General features: G+C 34.4%; 1 protein-coding gene across 1 annotated transcript in view; it reads left to right on the top strand.

Moving 5' to 3' along the window:
- LOC101403641 (coiled-coil domain-containing protein 178) overlaps nucleotides 1-26,722 on the top strand; it is a 120,940-nt gene that overhangs the window by 6,650 nt on the left and 87,568 nt on the right. Inside the window, exons 2-3 of the mRNA XM_087439114.1 lie at nucleotides 13,300-13,392; nucleotides 25,337-25,476. Of these exons, the coding sequence (XP_087295240.1) occupies nucleotides 13,377-13,392; nucleotides 25,337-25,476 (156 nt within the window). The 5' untranslated portion in view covers nucleotides 13,300-13,376. The remainder of the gene's footprint in view (nucleotides 1-13,299; nucleotides 13,393-25,336; nucleotides 25,477-26,722) is intronic.

Here is a 26,722-nt window from a genome sequence, read left to right as displayed (position 1 = left end):
TCGATTTTCAGTTTATTCAGATTTTTTTGTGAGCACCAAGTGATAACCTCCAAGGTTTTTTCATGTCAGAGCAGAAATTGGAAGTTTGAAACTGATTTTTGGCAAAGATCTGTTTGCTTTTTTCTGAAATAGGCTATATACTTCCTTGTTTTTATTTTGCTTTTTGCATGTTTCGTGAATTTTTGTTGAAAACTGTATGTTTAAAATGTAATGTGAAAACCGTGAACGTCAGATTCTTCCTCTTCCCCAGGGTTTGTTTTCATTGCTGATTTTTATAGTTGCATTAATTAAGTGACTTTTCACATTAATTCCCTAAAGTCTGTATTTTTTGTCCATATGTGGCCACTGATGTCTCTACTCTGTTAGCTTAGTGGTCAGTTAATGGTTAGACAAATATCTCTTTAAATGCCAGCAACCAATACATCTCCCAGTCATTGCTGAGGTTCTCTGTGTGCATGTTGGATGATGCCTTCAACACTCAGCCAGGGGGTTGACAACTCTGCCTTAGACTTTACTTCCTGCTGGTGCAAGGTCTCAAGGTTAACCGAAGGTGAGAGATTAAGGCCTTCTCAGATCTCTCTTGATCATGCACACAGCCTTGTAAGTGGGGTCTTCCAGGGAATGACCAGACAGGTCTAATAATGACAATCTTTAGGAATGAGGCTTTTAAAAACACAATTTGCTTCTGCTTCCTCTGGTGTCAGAAATATGGCTTTTTCTTTGTCAAAGCTATTGTTGACCTAGAGAGTGGGGAATGGGACTAGGGAAAGTTAAAATGCCGCAAAAGTTTCTGTTCTTACTGAGACTCATCTGTTTTCTTGAATAAATGCTCCCAGGGTTTTTGGAAGTCTTTGGTATATTTCCAGAGTTCTGAAAGAGTTGATTTAGACAATTTTGCCATTTTTTTCTTTGCATTTATGGAGAGATGGATTTTCAGAGGTACTCACCCCACCATTTTCTCTGGCATCCGTGCTTAGTTTTTATCTTTTATTGGTGTTTGTTTCAAGATAAGTATTCAAAATAGGAATTTTTGGAGCTAGCCTGGTGGTGTACTGGTTTGCGCACTCTGCTTCAGCGGCCCAGGGTTCGTGGTTTTGGATCCTGGGCTCGAACCCTCATGCTCATCAAGCCATGCAGTGCTGGCATCCCACATAGAAAATAGAAGAAGATTGGCACAGATGTTAGCTCGGGGACAATCTTCCTCACCAAAAAAAAAAAGAAAAAAAAAAGGAATTTCTGGGGCACACATCATGAATATTTGCATGGCCTTCTATATTTGTATGATTTTCCACAAATGTACCACGATATCAACTGTGTGAATATGTCATGATTGCCACAACATATTAGATTTTATTTAATCATATATGTAGCTAACTTATCAAATATAAAATGACTTCATTCTAAAGTTGCTCTAGTTTACATTTTTATTACCAAAGGGCAAAAATAATTTCCATCTGTTCATTTAATCTTTTTATATTTGCTCTCATTTGAGCTTTCTGATGATGAATGAGTAATCTGAGTTTTTTAGCTAACATAAATGAAACCTTTATATATTATTTCTCTTTGTGCCATATTTAATGAAAATATTTGCTCATCTGCCTTATGAATTTCTGTCTTGATTCCAAGATGGTAAAGTTATCCTTTTCATATATTGTTAAATTATTAAATTTAAAATAATGTGTGACTGTTTTATTTATCATGTTAATTTTTGAAGTTTTTAATATATTTTGAAAATATTTGAATTCTTTAATCCATCAGGAATTTACTTTGATATATTAGTTTACTGGTAGAGTGTTTTTGATGAGCACATGCTATTGGAATTTTGGTATAACAATACAGGTTAATCACCCACGCAGAAACACTGAAGAGTATCAATTTATTTGAATCAGTGTTTTTAAGGGTCTGTTTCATATGCAGCTCTGTGCAGAAACTATTTCTTAGTGTGATCATTATTTCACTCAAATGTATTCCCTCATTCCTTCATATACTCTGTCATTCCTTCAGTGAGTATGTATTAACACCTACTATGTATGGGACCCATTGCTAGGTGCCAAATATACACTGGCTATGAAATAGATATGTTCCCTGCCCTCATGAAATTTATGGTATGTTGAAGGAAAGAGACATCAGGATTAATGTTGTGATTTAGGAAAAGCTTTGCCAACATTAATCTTTGGGACATTCTGTTGCTGTGTTTCATATGTTGATTTATTATTAGAACAACTCTCAATTCTGTAATCTCTGATTTTGTAGTTTGAATCTAAATTTATTTTTTAAAGACTTCTTTGAGTTATCTAAAGTATTTATAAAATTCTTTTCTTATGTCTTATCTTACAATTTCATTTATTATCACGTCTCGTTTTCATATAGAGTAGACTGTTTTTTATCTCTTTGTTGATCTATACTTTCGTTTCTTGCAACAGCAGTTTAATTATTTCCTTAGAATATTGGATATATTCAGATATTTATAGGGCTAGGCCATCTCTCCACTACAAACACATGCACCTATTTACCATCAGTTTATATTTTCTTTGATGTTATTGCCCATTTTTAAAAATTTCAAATAATTCTCTAGTTCCAAATAAAATACTGCTAGTATTTTTATATTGGTTATTAAATTGGAAAAATTAGATATTTTTCTAATAGTCTTCCTAATATGGAACCTACATTATGTTCTTGTTTGTTTAAACTTTTTTTTATGTTCCAGTAATATTTTTGTACCATTCCAAAAAAATTTTTTTAAACTAGATATAATTATTTAATGTATTCTTTCATAGTTTATGTTTTTGTGAATATAAAGATATATATTTTTTTGGTATACTTTCATTGCTGCTGACAATGCTGTTTTTTTCCCTAAATCATGATAGATCATTTGTATAACTTCTTTTCTAAGCTCGCATCAATCATTTTGATTTTGTAGTGGGGATTTTTTTAGTACACAGTTATGCTATGTGTAAATAATTTTACTCATTTCTGCTCTGTATCATATTTTTCACAGTGAACCTAATAAAACTGGGCTGTATCACAAGGCCAATTATACCATACTGTTGTGTTTTAAAAATTTGTGTAACATAACCTTGGAAATTAGGGTAAACTTTTATTACAGTTGTCTTGAAAGCGTTGAATAGAGGAATTGCATAGAAAGTGTCTATTAAAATTATTAATGCATTTGTCATCCCATAATGTCACCTATTAAGATGACTTCCCATTCTCTTAGTTCTCTGTCAAACTTTCAGGGAATCTCTACCCAAACTTTGTCTCTCCCATTTATTCTTTCAGTCATTTCTTGTGTACTTTAGCCTGTATCTCTTTCTTCTGATGCTCCTTTTCTCCTCTAACTCTTACCAGTGCAGTAAAGGGCAGGATAGTTAAAATATTTTATTTTATTTTACTTTACTTTTCATAGATGAAATGTGTCTTGGAGTAAGGGCTCTCAGAAGGCATGGGAGAGGGAAAATGGAGGTATCCCAAACCTATATAATTTTAATTTTTTTAAATCGAATGTTTATTTTATTTAAAAAAAAATTATAAACATGAAAAAATTTCAGGCATCCTTATGTTTATAATGTTTTATCAATGAGTATAATGTCAACTTTTCAATCAAAAATACTCATAGTGTATGGTATAGTGTATGGTATAAATACCCTATTTCTTTTGTTTCCTGTGTCATTTTGAATAATGCATACATATAGAAGACTGGGTAAGCATACATGTATATTTTTAATAAATGAATTATGAGGAAAACATCTGAGTAGCCTCCACTTAGGCCACAGATCAACATGTGCAGCACCTCAGAAATCCTCCCTGTACCCCACCTGAACAAAACCTCAGGCTTTCCAATATCCTGACCTTTGTGATACTAATTTCCTTGCTTGTCTTTTTAATTTTAACTATAGTATTACATATGTATGCATCCCTAAAGATCATACTTTAGTTTTGCATGTTTGTTAATTAAAATGGTATTGCATTAATATTTGTATATTACTGCCTTTGTTCAACATTATTTATCTTCATCCATATTGTTGCTTTTTTTCATGCAGTGTTTGTGAGTTTCATCCATATTTCTGTAGCAGGGTACAATAATGTCATTAACTATATTGCTGTTCCTTTTTCAGCCATTCTTCTGTTGAAGGACATTTAGTTTATTTCCAATTTTTGGTTATTTCGAACAATGCTCTTAGAAACATCCTGGTACAGATATCCTTTGTGAGTTTCTCTGTCAGTAGAACTGACATTGTTGATTTTATTGGATAATAACAAATTATTTTCCAAAGTGACTTTCCAATTTACAGTACTATAAGAGTGTAGGAATGTTCCAGTTGCTCCATTTTCTTTTTACCACTTGATATTATTAGACTTTAAAATTGTTGGCAGTCCGCATAGTATGTAAGCATATCTACTTATGATTTTAATGTGAATTTCCCTAACTGCTGTGAAATTGAAAATTTTTTCACATGCTGTCGAGTATTTTGATTTCCACTTTTGCAATTGACCATTTGTTTCTTTGTTTCCAATTTTCTAATGAGTAGTCTTTTTTCTCATTGATTTTTCAGAGCTCTTTATGTAATGTGACTACTAGCCCGAAATCAGTTGTATATGTAGCTAATATCCTCTTACACTTTGCCTTGTATTTTTAATCTATTATATTGCCTTTTGCTGAATAAAAGTTCTTATTTTTTTCAAGTTAGAGTATATTGTTTAAGAAAATCTCTACCCTGAGGTCATGCTGATATTCATCCAAATTATCTTCTAAACATTTTGGAGTTTCAACTTTCGCCTTAGGTTTTCAATCCACCTGGGATTGATTTTTGTGTGTTATTTGAGTTGTAATGTCTATTTTTCTTTCGTGTTTGATTACTTTTGACTCTATGCTGATTATTGTTGTTAAAAAATTATTTGTGGGCATTCTGTGAAGCTTAAGATACAGATGACTTCTTCCAGAGTACATTTGCTTTTGCTTCTGCCAGGAACATAGAGCTCTACTAATATGGTACAAACTTAAAAAATATTCATGACTTGAGAGTGAAGAAAATCTAATTTGTATACAAATTCAAGTGAGCAGCAGCTGGAGTCTAAATTTCACAAGGATGAGGTTTTTGGTTTTTTGTTTTTAGTGTACACTCAACATAGAGACCATTTCACTATGGTTCCTTGAGTTCTGATAGAGGTTGTTGGGGTGGTTCACATTTCTGTTTATTTCTGGTTTACTTTTACTCTGAGACTATAGCCATTTGCTATCCAAACTTAAGGTGAATTTTGCAATTTAGTTGGAAGTTAAAGGGGTACCTTTTTTGTGCCATAGGCGCTTTGAAGTCTATTGAAGCTTGTACTCCTTGGCTTGAGAATCATATTTTTAAATGTATTATAAAATGTACAGAATTATTTTGAAAATAAAGTAAAACTTTTTTCCCCATCCAAGTTCCTGGATCCCTTAAATTCTGTCCCTAGACCGCAAGTTAAGAATTTCTGAGACTAAACTTTAGCTTATTATTTGAAGACGCTTACATTTCATCAAACTGAGCCCAAGTTTTCCAGGAATTGCAAATGACCTTTGTGTACATTTTACTTTTATACTCAGGTGCTCCAATTAAAACTGTAGGTTCCTACTTTCCTTTAGCTTTTGTCCTAGTGGTTTTTATCCTGTTCAACTCTTCTGAACAGGATTGAAACTTTTCTTTCATATATATATATAATATATATGTAATACATATAATACATATTAATTATAAAATAATTAAAAAGGCATATGATATGAATTAAATTAAATATTAATTAATTAAATAATTTAATTAATTTTAATTATTTTCAGTGGAAAAATTGATCTGATAAACCTATCCTGCCATTCCATGAAATGTGCTATACGTCATTATTTTGTATTGAATCATATTTTTGTGATGAGAGAAATTTTTCTGGCTTGTAAAATTTAACAATTTTAATCCCCTCCTGAATTCTATTTCCTCCCAAATTTGGCAGGTAATGTGCTTTAGGATATATTCCTCAAAGAGTGTTATGCTGAATATAAATTCCAGCATACACTTAAGGAAAAATATGATTCTGAGGTAAAATAAAACTGGGAAATTCTATGTAATTTTATATGTTTCTTGAAGTTTTTTTGATGAGCATTAACATATTGGAAGCCCTAAAATGTCCTGCAATGAAGAAACTTCCTTAAACCATGTGTTATTTGATCATAGGATCCCTGTTCTTTGTATACTTATTAAAATATCACTGAAGTATGTATTTTGAACACTGTTTGAAGAGTGCTAGTGTAGTTGAAAAGACTTTGAAACTAGTTGAGAAATTTGAATCTTCATTCCATCAGTTACTAACTTTGTGAGCCTGGTTTTGTTCACTACCTTTCTGGGCCACATTTTACTCATGTGTAAAATGGAAATTAATATGTGTTGCTGTAAAGAATTAAATAAACTAATATGTTGAAATCAATTATCATGTATGTATTCAATAAATATTAGTCAATCTTGTTTTATTTGAGATTTTCCCTTTATTGGTTTAGTAAATTATGGTACATTAATACAAGATACTATGAAACTCTTTCATGAAATATAAGATGCTTTTAATTGTAAAATTTCACCATTATTTTATAAACTCCTAAGAAATAAAAAACTACCAATTAAACTATGACCTACTTTGAATTTTAAGATGCATCCTGATTTAACTGAACTTAGTGTGTGAAAAAATATTATTCTAACAACTGATGAAGTATGGTTTTATTTTATTTATTTATTTATTTTTTGTGAGGAAGATCAGCCCTGAGCTAACATCCATGCCAATCTTCCTCTTTTTGCTGAGGAAGACTGGCCCTGAGCTAACATCTGTGTCCATCTTCCTCTACTTTATGTGGGACGCCACCACAGCATGGCTTGACAAGCGGTGTGTTGGTGCGAGCCCAGGATCCGAACCTGGACCACCAGCAGCAGAGCATGCGCACTAAACTGCTACACCACGGGGCCGGCCCAAAATATGGTTTTAAAATTGATAAAGAAGTCCTCTGTGTCCTGAGGATGAACTATATATAGATATATTTATATATCTCTCTATATATTTATACATATGTGACTTATGTATGTGTGTGTATATGTGTGTATATTTCATGTATATATATATGAAATTTCAAATATATATGTGAAATTTTCTCATAGGTATAAAGTACTTGGAAGTACACACAAGAAAATTATAACATTGTTTGTCTACTGAGGGGAAAACTGGATCACTGTGGGGCAAGAATGGCATGTAGACTTTTGAAATTACTGATGCATTAATTTTCTTTTAACTCTTCAAATTACTTACCATACGGTTCTGCAATGTACGAAGTTCTGTTGATTTTGTTTTGTTTTATTTGCACTTTGCCAGTTTTGTCTTCTTAATTCATCTTTTTAAAGAACTCTTAGTCGTATTTTCAGTTACAATTCTGTTTCTCCTGTGTCAGTATCTGACTTGTACAGGGATTTGATTATGGAAACCTTTTTCTTTTAATACTTTGGACATTCTACAAAGCTGCTACATTGCAGACTCCCCAAGACACTGGGTGAGGGACTAAATGTGGGGATTGGGGTCATCAAGACTTAGGCATGTTTTAGAAGTTTCTATCTAATCTGAAGAGTAGAGTAAAAATAAAGTTCAAAGAGAACACAGGTCTAAATAATGGGAAAAGCTCATATCATTATAGTCTGAATGAAGGGATCAGAGAAGGGAACTGAAGTTGTGGTTGTAATACGAAAAGTTCAGAAACTTGATAAAGTCAAGCATTTGCTTCCAATACCATTTAATGGTTGATGCTAGTATTTGTGAAGAAGCCCGTATATGGTACCATTTGGGTCTGGGTGGCTTATCAGGTAGATATTTAGTTACACTTTTAGAATTATTTCCTTCCTGTTTTTCACTTTCATGTCTTCGTACACATATTTATGTTTTCTTTTTTCCTACCAATATTTTAAGTATATTATTTATATACATTGAATCACTTAAATTCTGAATGTATTTCCATGTTTTGAACACATCAAAAAAGCTTTCTTACAAAGTGTTTTCATTTTTAAATACTTTTTATGACATGGAATTATTCCTTGACATATTTGTTATTTAGAAATACACATTAAAATTTCCAAATACTTTTGAATTCATTTTATGTGACTAATTTCTAATTATAGAGTAAATTGGTAAGTGTAGCTACTTTCTACTTGTTAAATTTTTTGAGTTATTATATTGTTGCCTAAGACACCTTCACTCTTCATAAAGTTTTAGTACCTTTAATATCATATGTTCTGTATCTTTGTGGTATTTATAATATATATGTCAATTTTTCTGTATTGTATTCTTCATATTTTATGTATATATATAATCAATTATTCTGAACTGCATATGCTACAGATAAATGGTGAGTTAAAATCTCCCCCTATAGTGAGTTAAAATCTCCCCCTATATTTTTTCTCTTAATTTTTCTTTATGTTAAAAAGTGTATTGTTTTTTAAATATGATGTTTTATTATTACACACATGAATATTTCTTCATTGTCAACTATAGCTTTAATTGTAAAATAATAACTCTCAATACTGTTTAACTTAAGTTCTAGAGTCCTTCATAATTTGCTCGTATTAAGTTTTCTTTCTCAGGAAAATAAATATTTTATTAATAAAATTTTTATTTACAATTTTTTAATCAAAGACTTATTATTAAGAATATCTTTTATCATTTTTTGTGCTTCAACACTTTCTTATCATTTCTTTTATGTTTTGCATATTTTTATTTAAATTTGCTTTGGCCTCATTTTATTCTTTAGTGGGGTTTTAGAATATAAATATCTTATTTATAATGGTTATTAAATATTAGCAGAAGATACTGTACAAGCATTTAAGTGTTACATTCATTTATTTATGTTGGTATAATCTATCAAAATATTTTAAGGCCGTTAGAGTAAAATATTTTGTGTTTTATAATTTACATACAGTGAAATGCTTGTCTTAAATTTATAATATAATGCATTTTGATAAATTTATACATGATAAATGAAGAAACACTGCTCTGTTTTAGATAGAAAATATTTTAATCACTCCAGAAAGTTTCTCACCTGCCATAGGCAGTCATTATTGATATCTATCATGATAGTTTAGTTTTTTCTCTTCTTGAATCTCATAATAATAGAATTATACGATATCAGTTTTGTTTTCTCTGATGATTTTTGCTCAATGTATTTTTGGAATTCACTAGTGTTACTCCATGTATTAGTAACTCATTGTTTTTACTGTTCAGCGTTATACAATTGACATGACTACACAATATTTTTTAAAATTTATTTTTCTAGTGATGGACATTTAGATTGTTTCCAGTTTCTGCTATTATGATTAAAACTATCACAAATGTTCTTGGATGATCTTGTGGACCTCTACTTTCCTTTACCTTGGGTAAACGTTTAGGTGTGGAGTTGCTGCATTGTAGAGTAGATAGATATATTTAACTTTATAATAAACTGTCAAACAAATAATAATATATTCTTATATTTGAGAATTTTTAAATGCTTCAGAAATTGTAAAATTAAATATAAAATTTCCCTTCTGTCTCTACATTCACTCTTTCCAAAGGTAACCAGTCCAAACAGTTTCTTGATATATACATTTTATATGCATCTACATATACCTATATATCAACCTCTGCGTCATTATTTTAAGAAACAGAAAGTGATGACAAAGCTTACCTACAAAGTTTTGTCTTGCTGGTTTTCACTTAACAGCATATTTTGGACTACTTTCTATATCAGCACATAATGATTTATCTGTTTGCTTTTATTTATTTTATTTTTCCAGCTTTATTGAGATACACTTGACGTGTAACATTGTGTATATTTAATGTGTACAATGTGATGATTTGATACATGTATATATTGTGAAATGTTTATCACAATGAGATTATTGAACACATCCTTCACTTCACATAATTACTATTTTGTTCTTGTTGTTGTTATGAGAGGAACATTTAAAATCTCCTCTCATAGCAACTTTCAAGTATACAATACAGTATTGTTAACTACAGTCACCATGCTGTACCTTAGATTCCCCAGAACTTAGTCCTCTTATAACTGGAAGTTTGTTCCCTTTAACCAGTATCATCCTACGGCTCCTGGCAACCACCGTTCTACTCTCTGTTTCTATGAGTTTGCCTTTTTTAGATACCACATATAAGTGAGATGGTATGGTATTTGTCTTTCTCTGTCTGACTCATTTCACTTACTATAATGCCCTCAAGGTCCATCTATGTTGTTGCAGTTGGCAGGATTTCCTTCCTTTTTATGGCTGAGCAATATCCCACTGTATATTCATACACCACATTTTGTTTATCCATTCATCCATAGAGGGACAGTGATATTGTTTCCATATCAAGGCTATTGCGAATAATACTGCAGTGAACAGTGGAATGCAGATATCACTTCAAGATAGTGATTTTATTTCCCTTGGATATATACCCAGAATGGAATTGCTGGACCACATGGCAGTTCTATTTTTAATTTTTTGAAGAACCTCCGAACTGTTTTCCATAGTGGCTGTACAAAGTTATATTCATGCCAACAGTGTATAAGGGTTCCCTTTTCTCCACATCCTCACCAACATTTGTTATCTCTTGTCTTTTTAATAATAGCCATTCTGACAAGTGTGAGTGATATCTCATTGTGGTTTTGATTTGTATTTCCCGGATGATTAGTGATGTTGAGCACCTTTTTGTGTACTTGTTGGCTATTTGTATGTCGTCTTTGGAAAAATGTCTACTCAGATCCTTTGCTCATTTTTTAATTGGATTATTTCTTTTTATGCTTTTGAGTTGTATGAGTTCTTTATATATTTTGGATATTAACCTCTTATCAGATAGATGATTTGAAAATATTTTCTCCTATTCTGTAGGTTACCTTTTCGTTATGTTGTTTCTTTTGCTGTGCAGAAGCTTTTTAGCTTGTTGTAGTCCCACTTGTTGATTTTTGTTTTAGTTGGTTGTGCTTTTGGTGTCATATCGAAAAGATCCTTAACAGGATCAATGTCAAGGAGCTTTTTCCCTATGTTTTCTTTTAGAAGTTTTAAGGTTTCAGGTCTTACATTTAAGTTTTTAATTCATTTCAAGTTAATTTTTTGTGAGTGGTATAATATAGGGATCCAGTTTCTTTCTTTTGCATGTGAATATCCAGTTTTCCTAACACCATTTTATTGAAGAGACTGTCTTTTCCCTATTGAGTATTCTTGGCTCCCTTGTCAAATATTAGTGATTGTATATGCATGGATTTATTTCTGGGCTCTCTATTTTGTTCTATTGATCTATGTCTGTTTTTATGCCAGTACCATACTGTTTTGTTTATTATAGCTTTGTAATATAATTTGAAATAAGGAAGTGTGATGCCTCCAGCTTTGTTGTTCTTTCTCAAGAATACTTTGGCTATACGGGACCTTTTGTGTTTCCATATGAATTTTAGGATTATTTTTTCTATTTCTGTTTCTGTGAGAAATGCCACTGGAATTTTGATATGGATTGAATTGAATGGACATTTTAACAATATTTACTCTTCTGATCCATGAACATGGGACATCTTTCCATTTATTTGTGTTCTTCAATTTCTTTCTTCAATGTCTTATAGTTTTTTATGTATAGATCTTTCACTTTCTTGGCTAAATTTATTATTAAATATTTTATTCTTTTCATGCTATTGAAAATGGGATTGTTGTGTCTAAGTATAGCTACCTCTGATGTCTTTTGGTTTCCATTTGCATGGAATATCTTTTTCCATCCCTTCACTTTGAGCCTATATGTGTCATAGCTAAAACCAGTCTCTTGTAGTAGCATCTAGTTGGGTCTTTTTTTTTTTTTAAATCCATTCAACCACTCTATGCCTTTAGATTGGAGAATTTAATCCATTTACATTTAAAGTGATTATTGACAGCTAAGGACTTATTAATGCCATCTTGTTGATTGTTGTCTGCCTGTTTTGTAGTTCCTTTGTTCATTTCTTCCTCTCTTGTTGTCTTCCTTTGTGAACTGATGATTTTCCATATCAGGGTATACTCTGATTCCCTTCTTTTTTTCTTGTGCATATCTACTGTAGGTTTTTGCTTTGTGGTTACCTTGAGGCTTACATGAAACATTTTATAGCTATAACAGTCTATTTTAAGCTGATTACGGCTTAACTTCAATCACATACAAAAACTCTACCTTTTTATCCCCCCCCACATTTTACGTTTTTGATGTCGCAGTTTACATTTGTTTATATTGTGTATTTATTAATTATTTCAGCTATAGCTAATTTTAATACTTCTGTTCTTTAATCTTTATACTAGAGTTAAGTGATTAACACACCACCATATTACAGTATTGGAGTATTCTGAATTTGACTGTATGCTTACTTTTACTGATGTATTTTATATTTTCATATGTTTTCATGTCACTAATAGATTCTTTTCATTTCAGCTTGAAGAACTCCTTTCAGCATTTCTTGTAAGGCAGATCTAGTGGCGATGAACTCCCTCAGCTCTTGTTTGTCTGGGAAACTCTTTTTCTCTCCATCATTTCTAAACAGACAACTTTGCTGGCAAAGTGGCTGGGGTCCTTTGCAAAGCAGACCATTGGAAACCATGATCACTTCCTCTGCATGACTGATATTGATCGCTTCTGTCCTTCTTCCTTGTTCCAAGACATCTCTATACATCTCAGCTTTAGTAGTCTCTGGGTGGGGTGCAACCGAAGTAGTGCCCCAAAAAGGTGGGGAAGCTGGTTGTTCAGCCCGCTCTCCCTTTCACAGTGAGGGGAACTATTTTTAGCTGGAGTGTTCCTTCTTGGTAATGAGCAGTGTCTGCCTGGGGGATGGGATGATGCAGGCAAAATGAAGCTATCTTCTTTCCCTTTTTGTCTGGTTATTCTCAGGTTTTTTGTTCCTCTGTGTTGCTGAACTTTCTTAAGTGGACTCCTGAGCTCCCCCAGAGCTATTTTTGTTTGTGGATAGGTATCTAGCTGTTGATCGTTGTTGGGGGATGGAGACTGGAGTCTCCTACTCTTCCATTTTGGTGACGTCACTCTGGACAGTCTCTCTGTTTGCTTTTAATAGCTGCATGCTATTTTGAATACCTTCTTGTGAGAGTTAAGCCAACTGATGAAAACAGAGAAAACATATAAAGATATTCTCCTGTGGGTTTTAGTTAATATTTGTATTATAGTTGCTTTATCAAGGAACACTTTCACAACATAGTTTTGTACATTATTTTGCTTATTTTAAAAATTTATATTAACTGCTCACTGAAGTTATTGTTTTCTTTTTAGAAGACAATGCAACATCACAAGCTTTGGTTCTTTTTGGTGCCCCTAAGGAAGCAGTTGAGATTTTTTGTGAAAGTAAAATGACAAATACTGAAGGTAAGGACTGAATGTAAATTGTATAGTAATCTATGTAAGATATATTTATATTTACTCATTAGTTTGTGATGTCAATATTATGTTTTTATTAAGAAATAAACCCTAAATGTCATTAATAGTTAACATAGTAATGCTATATAATATTAAGAGTACAATATTGTAATATATTTTATTAATATATTGTTAATAGCAATTTGGTTCATAGAATTGTTTACAATTTCAGAAATGTATGAATTTTTAAAATAAACATTTTCTTTATCCCTATGCTGGGACTGCCAGGTACTAGAACCATTCCAGTTCATTGAGAATATGTTTCTTAGAAGAAAAAGAAAGAAGACTAATGTTTTGTGGGTGTGAAATCCAGAATTAAAAATTGTTCATTGATTGAGAACATAAAATGAGAATCCATAATACATGATCTCTGAAAGTATCTCTGATGTTGGATGTGGAAAGAGGTAGAAAGAAGTGAGGAAATGTATACATTTCACCTATAGGGTTTTGTATTTGTTTCGTCACAGATCATTCTGGTAGAGAACTCTTTATTTATCAAAAAATTTTCATCTTGATTTTGGTAAATTTCTGCTGTGGAGATTTTCAGTTTGACAGGATAAAATTGGGATAAGTTACCATTATGATTCTTTTCCTATATCTGTCCAATAGAAATCTTGAATAGGATTTTAATGTCTTAGCTTAGAGTTTATTGCCCATAGTTAGTTATGGGCCATAGTTAGTTTTGGACAGATTTTTAAAAATATCAAATGATTGATTTATGAACCAATTAATTTAAGACACTGTACATGTGCTATTAGAGTACAAAGATATTTAAGAAATGATCCTTATATGGCATGTATAATCTCGCAGGCCAAATAAAATATAACTATATATCAATTAGTACAACACAACAGAAAAAAATGTTTATATAGAGTAATAGCAGAGATAACATGAGGTAGTTAAAAGGTTCTACACCCAATTTTGATGTGTAGGCATGGGGTTTCCCTACCATCGATTCTCAGACACCAGCTGGGTATCCTACAATTCAACTCAAGTCTGACACTATCTCCCCAGGGATAGCTTCACATCCCACAGGGTAAGGGAAGACCACAGCTACCCCAACTTCAGAGGCCAGTCAAAAGCCCGGGTTATCACCTGTGCTTCTGACCAATCACTGTAGATTGGAGGTTCCAATGACCCCATCTCCCCTTGGGTTTGATTAATTTCCTAGAGCGGCTCACAGAACTCAGAGAAACATTTTAGTTACTAGATTACTGGTTTATTATAAAAGGATATAACTCAGGAACAGCCAGATGGAAGAAATCCATAGGGCAAGGTCTGGGGAAAGGGCTTCTGTGACCTCTCCAAGCTTGCCACTTTCCCCAAATCTCCACATGTTCAGCAACCTGGAAGCTCTCCTAACCCTGTCCTTTTGTTTTCTTTTTGGTGAGGAAGATTAGCCCTGAGCTAACATCCTTTGCCAATCCTCCTCTTTTTGTTGAGGAAGACCGGCCCTGGGCTAACATTCGTGCCCATCTTCCTCTATACGGGATGTCGCCACAGCATGGCTTGGTAAGTGGTGCATCTGTCCGTGCCCGGGATCTGAACCTTCGAACCCTGGACCACTGAAGCAGAGCATGAGGACTTAACCGCTACGCCACCGGGCTGGCCCCCTAGGTTTTTATGGAGGCTTCATTACATAACCATGTTTGATTAAATCATTGACCATTGGTGATTGAATCAACCTCCAGCCCCTCTCACCTCCTCAGAGGTCTGAGGTGGGACTGCAAGTTCCAACCCTCCAAGCATGTGGTTGGTTCTCTGGGCAACCAGCCCCCATCCTCAGGTGGGGGTCCAAAAGTCACCTCATTAAAATAACAAAAGACACCCTTATTGCTCTCAGCACCTAGGAAATTCCAAGAGTTTTAGGATCTCTGTGCCAGAGATAGGGACAAAGACCAAACATATTTTTCTTCTTGTAAGTCACAGTATCACAGTAGTACATGACAAATGTACTATAAGCAAGAAATATCTTCAGAGTTTCGAGTAAGGCCAATTTGTATGGTCTCTAAGGATTAAGAGAACTATTAATGTATAAGAACAGATTTGAAACTGAATCTTCAAGGGTGCATATGGATATGAAAAGGAAAGTAAGGAGGGAATTTAAGCAAGAAGAACAGAGTAAGTCAGATAACAGTGATAAAATAGCACAAAATATGGGTAAAATAAATTACTTTGACTATAGCATAGGGAGGATTCAGAAATGTTCAGATAATTGGTTAAAAATAAAGCTGGAAATGATTGAAGTGCAGTCAAAAAGCATTTTGAATTTCAGGCTCAAGAGCGTGAACTTTATTTCTCAGTCTCTGGTCATATATATATTTGAGTAGGGATGCTACATAACCAAATCTTTTGCTTGGAAATGTTACTGCCCAAGGAGGGTCTTCTGCTCACTGCAAGACATGCCAGTAGTCAAGAGGCAAGGGGGTAGGAAAGAAAGGACATTTTATTACAGCTTGCTAGCAAGGGGGAAGATGGCCGACTCATGTCTGAAAGAAACATCTTAAGGGGGCACAAAATCTCACGGCAGTTATATAGGCCTGGGGGTTATAGGGGACGGGGTTAGGAATGTTGACCCTTGTGTGTTACAGACTGTTTGTCACCACACCAGATCCTTCAGTTGTCATTGATGACGGCTATCATCACAGACTCTCTGTTTGGGGGTCATCACATTCCCAAGGAACTCAAAAGAACAGAGTTATCATCTTATCGCAGCTAGGAGGTAGATGCACAAGCAGGGGTTGTAAAATCTACAGAACAGTTAGATCTCCTGGAGGGTGCATATCCAGCTGGGTTAGTTATTCAGAGGTCATTCAAAGTTACAATAGGGTTTCTCTTTTTACAATATGGCTTCCCTTATGTCAACCTTGTCTTGAGCCAGTATCAGGAATATGAGTCTTGAGTGTGCTATACAGAATATTTGGCTACAGGAGAAAATATGGAAACAGATTATCTTATTATTGTCTAGGCTTAAGGTAATAAGGAGTGCTCTGTGAAGGATCAGTGGATATGAAAGATAGGGATTAAACGGACATTACAAAGGAATTGATAAGATTTGGTAAACTGATTAGGTATATTGATATAGGCACTTGAATGAAAAGAAGATTTAATGATGATTTAACTGTTGCAAAACTTTGATAATGGGAACAGAGAAGTAAGAAAGGAAAGGAGATTGAGTGAAATGAAGATGAGTTTAGTTTTAGAAATAACTGGATTTGCAAATGAGTTTGGTCCCTTCAAGACTACATCTGGCTTTCTGGCCTTGATAAAGTCCAAATGTTTTAATAATAAATAGATTGGAGGAGGGCCCATAACTAAAAGTTTTATTTTGGTACCTCTTTACTTTCTCATCATTTTTTTATTTGCCAAATAGTTCCTGAGTATCAGCTCTGTGCCAGGCACCCTTCTCACTGCTTGGAATGTGTCAGAGCCCTCTCATCTTGGAGCTCCCTCTGTATGTCTCCCTTATCTTTTTAAGCTTTATATTTGATCATACAAATGTATTTGTTCCTTTTTCTCTGTAGCTTTTCTGGCTTTGGCATTTTAGTTGACTGATGTCATGAATTTTTTTACTTCCTTATTTGTGGTATCGATGCAAATAATCCATAATCAATTTATAACTAAAAATTGGGGTGAGTTTGTTATGAGCCAGATCTGAGGACTAGCCTCGGGCCTTCCTTCCCCAAGGAAGGAAGGGCATCAAAGAAGTGGGGTGTACAGAGTGGTTATATAGGGGCCAGCCCAGTGGCATACTGGTTAAGTTGACATGGGCCCTTGGCGGCCCGGGGTTGATGGGTTCAGATCCTGGGTGTGGACCTACACACCACTCGTCAAGCCATGCTGTGGTGGTGTCCCACATACAAAGCACAGATGTTAGCTCAGGGACAATCTTCTTCAAGCAAAAAGAGGAAGATTGGCAACAGATGTTAGCTCAGGGTGAATCTTCCTCACCAAAAAGAAAAAAAGAAATACAGAATGGTTATATACTGTCTTGGAACAAAGAGCATACATCACGTATGATAGGATGTCCCTTTTACAGTTGTCACGAGATTACTTTGCTGGCACAGCCGATCGACGAAAACAGCAGGTCAGTGGTCACAAAATGAGCACAGCAAGTCAGTAATTAATCCTTAGTTTAGGGAGAAATGTTTATCCTTAAAGAAATGCTGATATGGGGGAGGCAACATTCCTAACTTTAAGGACATCGTTCTTGTCTTTGCGACATAGTAAATATTTAAAGCAGATGTACAGTGTATGCTAAACAGGCCACATCAGGCCCTTTTGGAAAAACAAGGTCAGGCCGAATTAGTTTTAAACCAAATGGCTTCGTCATATACTCCAATATATCCTATAGCTTTAGGTTTATTCATGAGTGGTATATTAATTTCTCAATAGGTACATTCTAATTTTAACTCTCATCCTTCCATCCTACATAGGATCCTGCAAGTCCAACCTTCCCTTCTCTACATTCAGTGCCAGGGTTGGGCTCTAGGAAAGATAGGTTTTGGAAGATTTGTAGATTTGGCAAGGAGTTCAGGGTAAAGCTAAGTCTAGTGATGTTTAATTGATAGTCAAGCACTTAGAGGAGATGACTAAGGGGGAGAATATAGAAAAAGAAGATTATTTCTTACCAAGTATTCATGATTAAGGAATATGAGGAGAAATAGGTGATAAAGTGAGAGAAAACTATTAAAGAACATTTCAAGGAAGTGTTGTCTAATATGTTCTATAGTATAAAGAGTTAAAAGAGAAGAAGGATGATATGAGGTTATTGAATTCTGTCACTAAGGTATGGTTAGTGGTCTCTTTATAAAACAAATTTATTGAGCTAAAATTTAAGTACAATAGGGGGCCAGCCCGGTGGTACAAGCGGTTAAGTATGCGCGCTCCACTGCAGCAGCCCGGGGTTCACCGGTTCAGATCCTGGGCGCGCACCGATGTACTGCTTGGCAAGCCATTCTGTGGTGGCGTGCCATATAAAGTGGAGGAGGATGGGCATGGATGTTAGCCCAGTGCCAGTCTTACTCAGCAAAAAAAAAAAAGAGGAGGCTTGGCAGATGTTAGCACAGGGCTGATCTCACAAAAAAAAAAAAAGAATTTAAGTACAATAAAATCCACTTATTTCAAGCATTCAGGTCAATCACTTTTGACAAATGTACACGTCCATTTAACTACCATTTTAAACAGGATATAGAAACTTCCATCTTTCCAGAAAGTTCATTCATGCTCTTTGTAGTCAGTATCACTCTACCTGGTCTCCTTTATTCACTGATAAGATTTTAGTTTTACCATTCTAAAGTTTCAAATAATTGGGATAATTCCATTTATGGTCTTTTGTGTCCAGCTTCTTTCAAAGACTTAGAAAAAGATCTGTGAGATTCATCCATGTTGTTGAATATATCAATAGTTTGTTCATTTTTATTGCTGAATCCTTTTTATTAACATTGCACAATTTGTTTATCTGTTTTGCCATTGATGGAAATTTGGGATTTTCTAATTTTTTGGCTATTAGAATAAAGCTGTTATGAATACGTAACACACGGCTTTTTTTTTTTTTGAGGAGGAAGATTCGCCCTGAGCTAACACCTGTTGCCAATCTCCCTCTTTTTTTGCTTGAGGAAGATTCACCCTGAGCTATCATCTGAACACACAAGTCTTTTTATGGACGTATTTTTATTTATCTTGGGTAAATACATAGAAGTGGAAGGCTGAGTCATATGCTAAGTGAATGCCTAACTTTTAAAGAAACTGCCAAGAAGTATTTTACATTTCCACCAGCAATCTATGAGTTCTACTTGTTCTATATCCTCACTAATGTTAGCTTTGCCAACATTTTTAATTTTAGGCATTATAGTGATTGTGAAGTGGTTCTGTACTGTGAATTAAATTTGCACTTTCCTGATGACTAATGATGTTGAGCATCTTTTTACATGCTTACTAGTTATTTGTAGATTGTCTTTTGGAAGAGTCCAAGTCTTATGCCCGTTTTTTATTGGGTTGTCTTCCTGTACAGGAAGTTGTAAATTTTCTCCACATGTTCTAGATATAAGTCATTTGTCAGATATATATATTTCCTCCCATTCTCTTGCTTATCTTTTCATTTATTATAATATCTTTTTGAGGAGCTGAATGTTTTGATTTTGATGAAGTCTAATTTATTATTTTTTCTTTAATATTTCTCCCTCCCTCCTTTCCTCCCTTCCTTCCTTCCTTTTTTCCTGCCTGTCTACATGCATTTTAAAGATATTTTTCTATTATATTCTGTCCTGTATTGTTTCTGATGAGAAATGTAGCAGTTATTTATATCCATGTCCCCTTTATATAGTGTGTCCTTTTGTTTTCTGGCACCTTTAAAAATTTCCTCTTTATTATTGGTTTTCAGCAATTTGACTATGATGCTCCCAGATGTAGTTCTCTTTATACTTTAGTTGTTTGGGATTTGCTGAACTTCTTAGATGTGTAAGTCAATGTTTTTCATCAAATTTTGAAATTTTTTGGCCGTTATTTCCACAAATATCTTTCACTCCAAATTTCATTCTCTTCTTCTGGAACTTCAGCCTCACGTGTGTTAAACTGTTTGATTTTTATCCCACAATTCCTAGAGCATCTGTTTGGTTTTCTTTTTAAATTTTTCTTTCTGTACTTCAGATTAGATAATTTCTATCAGTTCATCTGCACATTCATTCTTTACTCTGCCATGTCTAATTTGTTGCTAAGTCAAACCAGTTTTTCTTAAAATTTATATTGTCATACTTTTATGTTGCAGAATTTCCACTTGGTTTTTTTTCGTAGTTTCCATTTCTCTGCTGAGACTCTCTTATTAAGACCATGTTTTCCTTCAATTACTTGAAGGTATTTTTTCCTTCCCTTTTTGAATATATTTATAATAGCTACTTTAAAATCTTTGTCTGCTAAATACAACTTCTGGGCCATCTTGGGTTCAGACTATTAAAACACATTTTCCTGTTTCTTTGTATGATTCAGTACTGGACATCTGTGTATTCATTGTAAAGATTGGATTATGTTATCTTTCTCTGAAGAGAATTGATTCTTTTTCCAGCAAGCAGCTCAGTTACCATTTGATCCTCTTAAACTGGTGTACGCTTGGTTTTATGCAGATGTGTGAAAAACCCAAGGCATTTACCAATCCTCTCTAATTTGGCTAACTTCTTTATCTCTGCATATTCTGTCATTGCTTGATTTTAGATTTTTAGAGTGGATCTAGAGGAGGTCTTACTCTAATGTACAATCCTTGCTCCTAAGATGTGACTTTCCTGGTGTCTCAGCTATGAGTCAAGTTTATTAAGGTGTTGACAAAATCTCTCCATTCTGTCAGCACTGGACCTCTAAGCTTTCTCCTTATCTCTAGCCAATACTTTTTCACCAACACAATTCAGCCTCTAGTATTTCTGTTCTTCAATCCCATAGCATCTGTTCTCAATCTTCAAGTAATTTTACTCTACACATAGATGCAGTCTAGTCCTCATCTACAGATTCAAAGGGCACTCTCACATGGATTTATGGGGGCCCTTCTCTGTACTGCTCTGTCTTTTTCACTTCCCTGCCCTGAAGATTCTAGATGTCTCTACTGCCCATGACACTAATCTTTGCCCCTTACTCAGCAGGACTTCCATGCTCTGCTCTGTTCCTCGGATCTCTATCTTGCAGTTGAGGAATTGTCCTTGGCAGAGAGCTTGGTGATTGTGGAGCTCAACTGCAAGAATTTCCTTTTCTCGAGACTCAAAGCCTTGCACTACTATTTTCCAATGTCTGAAAACAGTTGTCTCATATATTTTTCCAGATTTAGAGTTGTTTATAACTGGAGGACTAATTCTATAGCAGTTCCTTCTTTACAGATGGTAGTAGAAATACTAATTACTGGGGTTTATGAATAAAGATTCCATAAAGTTGAGAGAACAGAAGCCAGTTTATAACATGGTAAAATAAAAAAATAGAGGAATTTGTCCATTCATTCATTTATTCAACAATTTTTTAGACCTAAACATAATTTCTCTCCATAAAAAATGCAAAACTTCATGGGGAAGATAGATGAGGAAACAGATAAATGTGACACAGTAGAATGCAATGTGATAAGTTCTAATAAAGAGAAATAGAAAGTGCTATAGGTGCACCCAAATGTCTGAAAGATTCAAGAATTCCTCATAGCAAAGGAGCCATGTGAGATGGATGTTAATATTTACATAGAAATTGCAATTTGAAGAAGTGATCAGGATACGAGGATATTGTGGCTGCTAGTATAGATTGCTCATTTGAAAAAAATTGTCAGTTCAAGCAAAATTTAGTATAGGATAAGAACTGTAGGAAGTGGTCAGATACAGTAGTAGGGAGACCTGTGATTACTTAAGGGAAGCAAAAATAAATGTATTGAAATTGAAGATTTTGAAGAGACTGAAGGGAATGGAGATAAGTAAACGCTAAACAGGGGCATTTATACATTGAATGTGGTTAGAACAGATGTAGTTTTTACTCATCACCAACTCGGAGAATCTATGCATATTATTTTACATATTCACTGATAAGTGTCTCCAACAATGTAAGGTTTAATGAAAAGATAGTACCTCCAAAGTAATGGAAGGGTCTCCTCCACCCCCACCCCCCCAACCCCTACCTGCCCACTGCCCAATGTATAACAAATGCTAAGGGGAGCTTTGTTTTCCATAAAAGAAATTAAAGGTCCTTTCTGTTCATCACACAGAGGCTTTGCATGGAGGAGAAATTATTTCTAAACTCAAGAGCACTAACTTATTCTACATTTTGCAAAGAAAATCAAGATGTTAAAAGGGATAACTGAATATGAAAAAGAAATTTGTGTTCAGATAAGTTCATTCCTCAGACTGCTGAGTTCAGATAAAAGGATGATACAATAGGTGATGGACATAAAGGAAGCACATATTAAAAGCAGAAGAGGAGGAAGGATGGTAGTGATAAAAGGTTAAATTATTGGGGCTGGGTGAATAAATTATGTAAGGATCAAATTCACTGAGAAAGGCCAGTTGACAGTTTATGAACATAGTATTTTTATTTCATTTGCCTACACAATCAGCCAGTCCATATTTTTCCCCAAATGGAAGTTTCATGTTGCAGAATGTCAACAAACCTCAACTCTGGTGTAGATCCGGGAGGATCTTGCCTGTTATGCATTGATTCTGAGCAAGGAAGTTGGAGTTGGGCAGATGTTTAAAGAGGATGCGAGTCCTGCTTCTTTAAATACTCATCCTGACCATTTGTGCATAGGCTTCACGAGGAGGAGCTCTATCAATTTATGTTTGACTAAAACCACTAATTCATTGTATCATGGAATTTTAGGTGAAAAAGATCTTATATAACACCCCACCAACTCATTCATTTATTAAGTAAGAAATCTGAGGTTAGAGGCTGAGTAGTTTTGTCTTAAGAAGCATAGTTAGTTATCAGTCAAGTCAAAAAAATGAATGGACACCTAGTTTAGTCATGTAAGTCTCTTTAAGCTAGTTAAAATTAAAAGAAATAGAAACGAAAGTTTTAGCTTATACTATGCATGCATTAGAATAAAAACAGTAATAAGAACCCTGAATTCTGCTTTTATCTTGGGCTGCTTATGATGCCATGTCTTTTGTAGACATTTAGTGCAAAATTTCATTTCATATTATTTCACTTTCCCCACTTTACCATATGTAAAATGTTAATCCTAAACCATAGGGTGCTATGGAAATTAATTAGTATTCACATAATAGGTTGTGTGTGGCACAAGCAGAAAAATGTTAAATGAGTCATTACTATCCTTGTTTTCCCCACAGTTAATGAAGCAAAACAAATGTTTTGAGTATAAGGACAACTGCTTGGTTGTTAAGTGTGTATTAAAACCTTCTTATTTCTAGAAGCAAGGGTGACATGTCCTTATCAAAATATTTGGATAGGAAATCAACAGGTAATTTTCACCAGCTTGTTCTTTGGTCTTTTGACTATTAGATGAAAATATATATCTGTGTATGAAGTAAAGAGGAAAGATGGAATAGAACACACACAAAATAGTCATAGCAGGTATGTCTGTTCAGTATGGTCAAAGCAAACTAAAATACATTAGAATATCAGCATTTATGTCTTGAAGGAACATTCAAAATTCAAAAACAAGTGATATGTGTAACATTTGAGATGCCCTGAAATATATTTTTAGGACTGCTTCTCTTTATTTTGCCACTTTTTAAAAAATATAAAAACAGCTTTTAGGGCCGGCCCCGTGGCTTAGCGGTTAGGTGCGAGCGCTCCACTACTGGCGGCTCGGGTTCGGACCCCGGGCGCGCACCGATGCACCGCTTGTCCGGCCATGCTGAGGCCGCGTCCCACATACAGCAACTAGAAGGATGTGCAACTATGACATACAACTATCTACTGGGGCTTTGGGGGAAAAAAAGGAGGAGGATTGGCAATAGATGTTAGCTCAGAGCCGGTCTTCCTCAGCAAAAAGAGGAGGATTAGCATGAATGTTAGCTCAGGGCTGATCTTCCTCACACACACAAAAATAAATAAATAAATAAAAAAGATATTGAAAAAACAGCTTTTATAGTATAGCTTACAGTCAGTAGCCAGGGAGATATAGTTGAAGCCCAGCTTTCACACCTACCAGCTCTGTGAAATTGGACACATTACATAACATCTCTAAGCCTTGGTTTCCTCATATATGAAATCAAGATAATAATCCTATTTCATAAGATTGTTATGAGAATTAAATAAAATGTGGCATGAAAAGTACTTAGCATAGTCCCATGTTTGGCACGTTATTTTTAGTGCACAAAAAATGTTAGAATATATATATGGGATAGAGTAAGCGCTTTTATTGATAAATGAAGCAGATAAGCCGTTTTCACAGAGATTGTGTTTTTGGAGGAGGATATTATGAGACTTCATTTAAAAGATACGTAAAAGATTGTAGTTTAAATGAAAATATATAAAATATTTACTGTCTCTATGGGTTGTCATTGAAACAAAAGGTATAGTCTGGAGGCAACAGCGTTACTTCTATGTTCCTCAAGGTCAACTGAAATGAGGGCATCACACTGTTCTCATTGAGGCACCAAGCCTATTTTGTGTGTTGCATTTAAGATCAGTGATTGCAGCTATAATCCAGCCCAGTAGGGTCCTTAGAGGCAAAAGGAATGCAAGTAAGCACTTTGGTGGAGTTTCATGGACAACTTGGCTGTGCTTCTGCAACCTTCAATTGATTCGGGACATACCAGGATTAGAATCACTGAGGCACATCGGACTGAGTGGATTTTATGATGAGTACAACTTGAATATAGTGAGAACATCAATCACTCTTCACATGAGACTCCAATTTTCAGAAATGGAAGTTAGAAAATGAGGTTATTATGAGGATGAAGGGGACCTCAGCAAGAGAAACTCATGCTGGATTTAAGGAAGAACTTCTTCAATGCTTGAGTCATTGGATGTTATTTACATTGGAAGATGTGGAATCTCTTTGAAGGGAGAATTTAAAATATATTTCCAAGTCATTTTTTAAATGATTTAAGATCTATTTAGAAACAAGTGGATTAACTAGTTTTCTGCCTTTTTTTAATATTGTTTTTTCAATGGTTAGTACATGATGCTGTGAAACAGTTTAACTTTTTAACTTTGCTTGAAGTTTTACTCTTGCTTCTTAGATTCATTTTTATTTGTTACATTTTAAGTCATAAATGATTATTTTATTTTAGCTTTTAGATGTTTTGAAGGTTCCTTCTATAATTCTCTCACCCATTTATCAATCTGTTCATTAAAGAAAGTTTAAGAGTATTAGTATTAATAAAGCAGAGTACTTTATGCATATTCTGAACATCAACATTTACTATTCTATATATAATTGCTAGCTAACTTCCTCTGTCTGCTTTATCTTTAGGGGTGAATAAAGGCATTTACTTTAGCTACCCATGTCGACGTCACAGCTGTGCTTTAGTAAACATCCCAGCACCATGTGTGAACAAAATGATTTCACACATTGAAGATGTGGAGTCTAAAATACAGGAGCATTTGAAACAGGTAAGTGACATTTAAAATGCTAACTGTTTTGTAAGCTTTATGGAGCCTATAAGGGTCTGTAACTTAAAGAACCTAGGGAGTTATTTTTTAATGAACTTGGAATACTTTATAGAATCTTTGCTCAGTTGCATAATTTACTAATCTAGGCATGGTTTTGATAGTCTTGTTTCAGAAGGGTGAAATGACCTTATTAGTTTGTTTTCCTACCTGTTTGTTCTTTTTCCAGAGGCAATCATGCTAAGTAGTAATTTCCATAAGCCAACTTGACTAGTAAATTAAGTAGTATTTACATCCTTTTTGGGGACAGTAAACTGAGTAGATGTTTAGATGAGTAAATTGGTGTATGAAAGGACAGCGTGCCCTTTTAATGAGTTATTTTGTTCTAAAGAAATACTTAATAGGATTGTTGAAAGAGAATATAATGATTGTTTCTTTGTCTTTTTAACCTGTTAAAGTTTGCCTGTATTATTCTGAAGGGAGTTCAATTTTGAAATCACTGTAACTTTCAGTTATTTTCAAAGGATGATTTAGGAATGATAGAAACCTCCTTATACCTTTTATTAAGATTATATTTCTGAGCAATTAATGCACGATTAGACTGCCCAAATAGGAAGATAAGTTTGCCAGAGACCTGTGCTATCTCTCTTTCTTCACCACTGTTACTGGCTCTGAAAAAGTTCTGATGAGCTATTGACGATGCTTGATCTAGGATGTTTTCTCCTTCGAGAAGCATTGGAGTGCAGTAGTGAAGATTGCAGGCTTTAGAGCCACACATTCTGTGACCTTATTATTTATTTATTTTATTTATTTTTTTGCTGAGGACGATTCGCCGTGAGCTAACATCTGTTGCCAGTCTTCCTCTGTTTTGTATGTGAGCTGCTGCCACAGCATGGCCACTGATAGATGAGTGGTGTAGGTCTGCGCCTGGGAACTAAACCTGGGCCGCCAAAGTGGAGTGCGCTGAACTTAACCACCAGGCTGCTGGGGCTTGCCTGCACGTTCTGTGACCTTAGATGGGAATGGAGATGTTGAAGTGCCTACATATGATATACACTCAGTGTATATTAGCTGTTGTTATTTCTGTAATATTATTTATATTATTGTATATTAGTATTATATTACCTCTGTTGCTTCTTTGTTTCTGCAAATCAGACTACTCCTTCAGGAAATTCTTTGCTGGTCACAGGTCTGATGGTGTCCTGGGCCTTGAAGAGTATGTTGAGTAGATAGAAGAGAATTGATGTTT

This window comes from Ceratotherium simum, chromosome 14 (genome assembly GCF_057802395.1).
Source record: "Ceratotherium simum simum isolate JZ-2026a chromosome 14, ASM5780239v1, whole genome shotgun sequence".
Lineage (NCBI taxonomy): Eukaryota > Metazoa > Chordata > Mammalia > Perissodactyla > Rhinocerotidae > Ceratotherium > Ceratotherium simum.
This window is presented reverse-complemented; position numbering and strand designations above follow the sequence as displayed.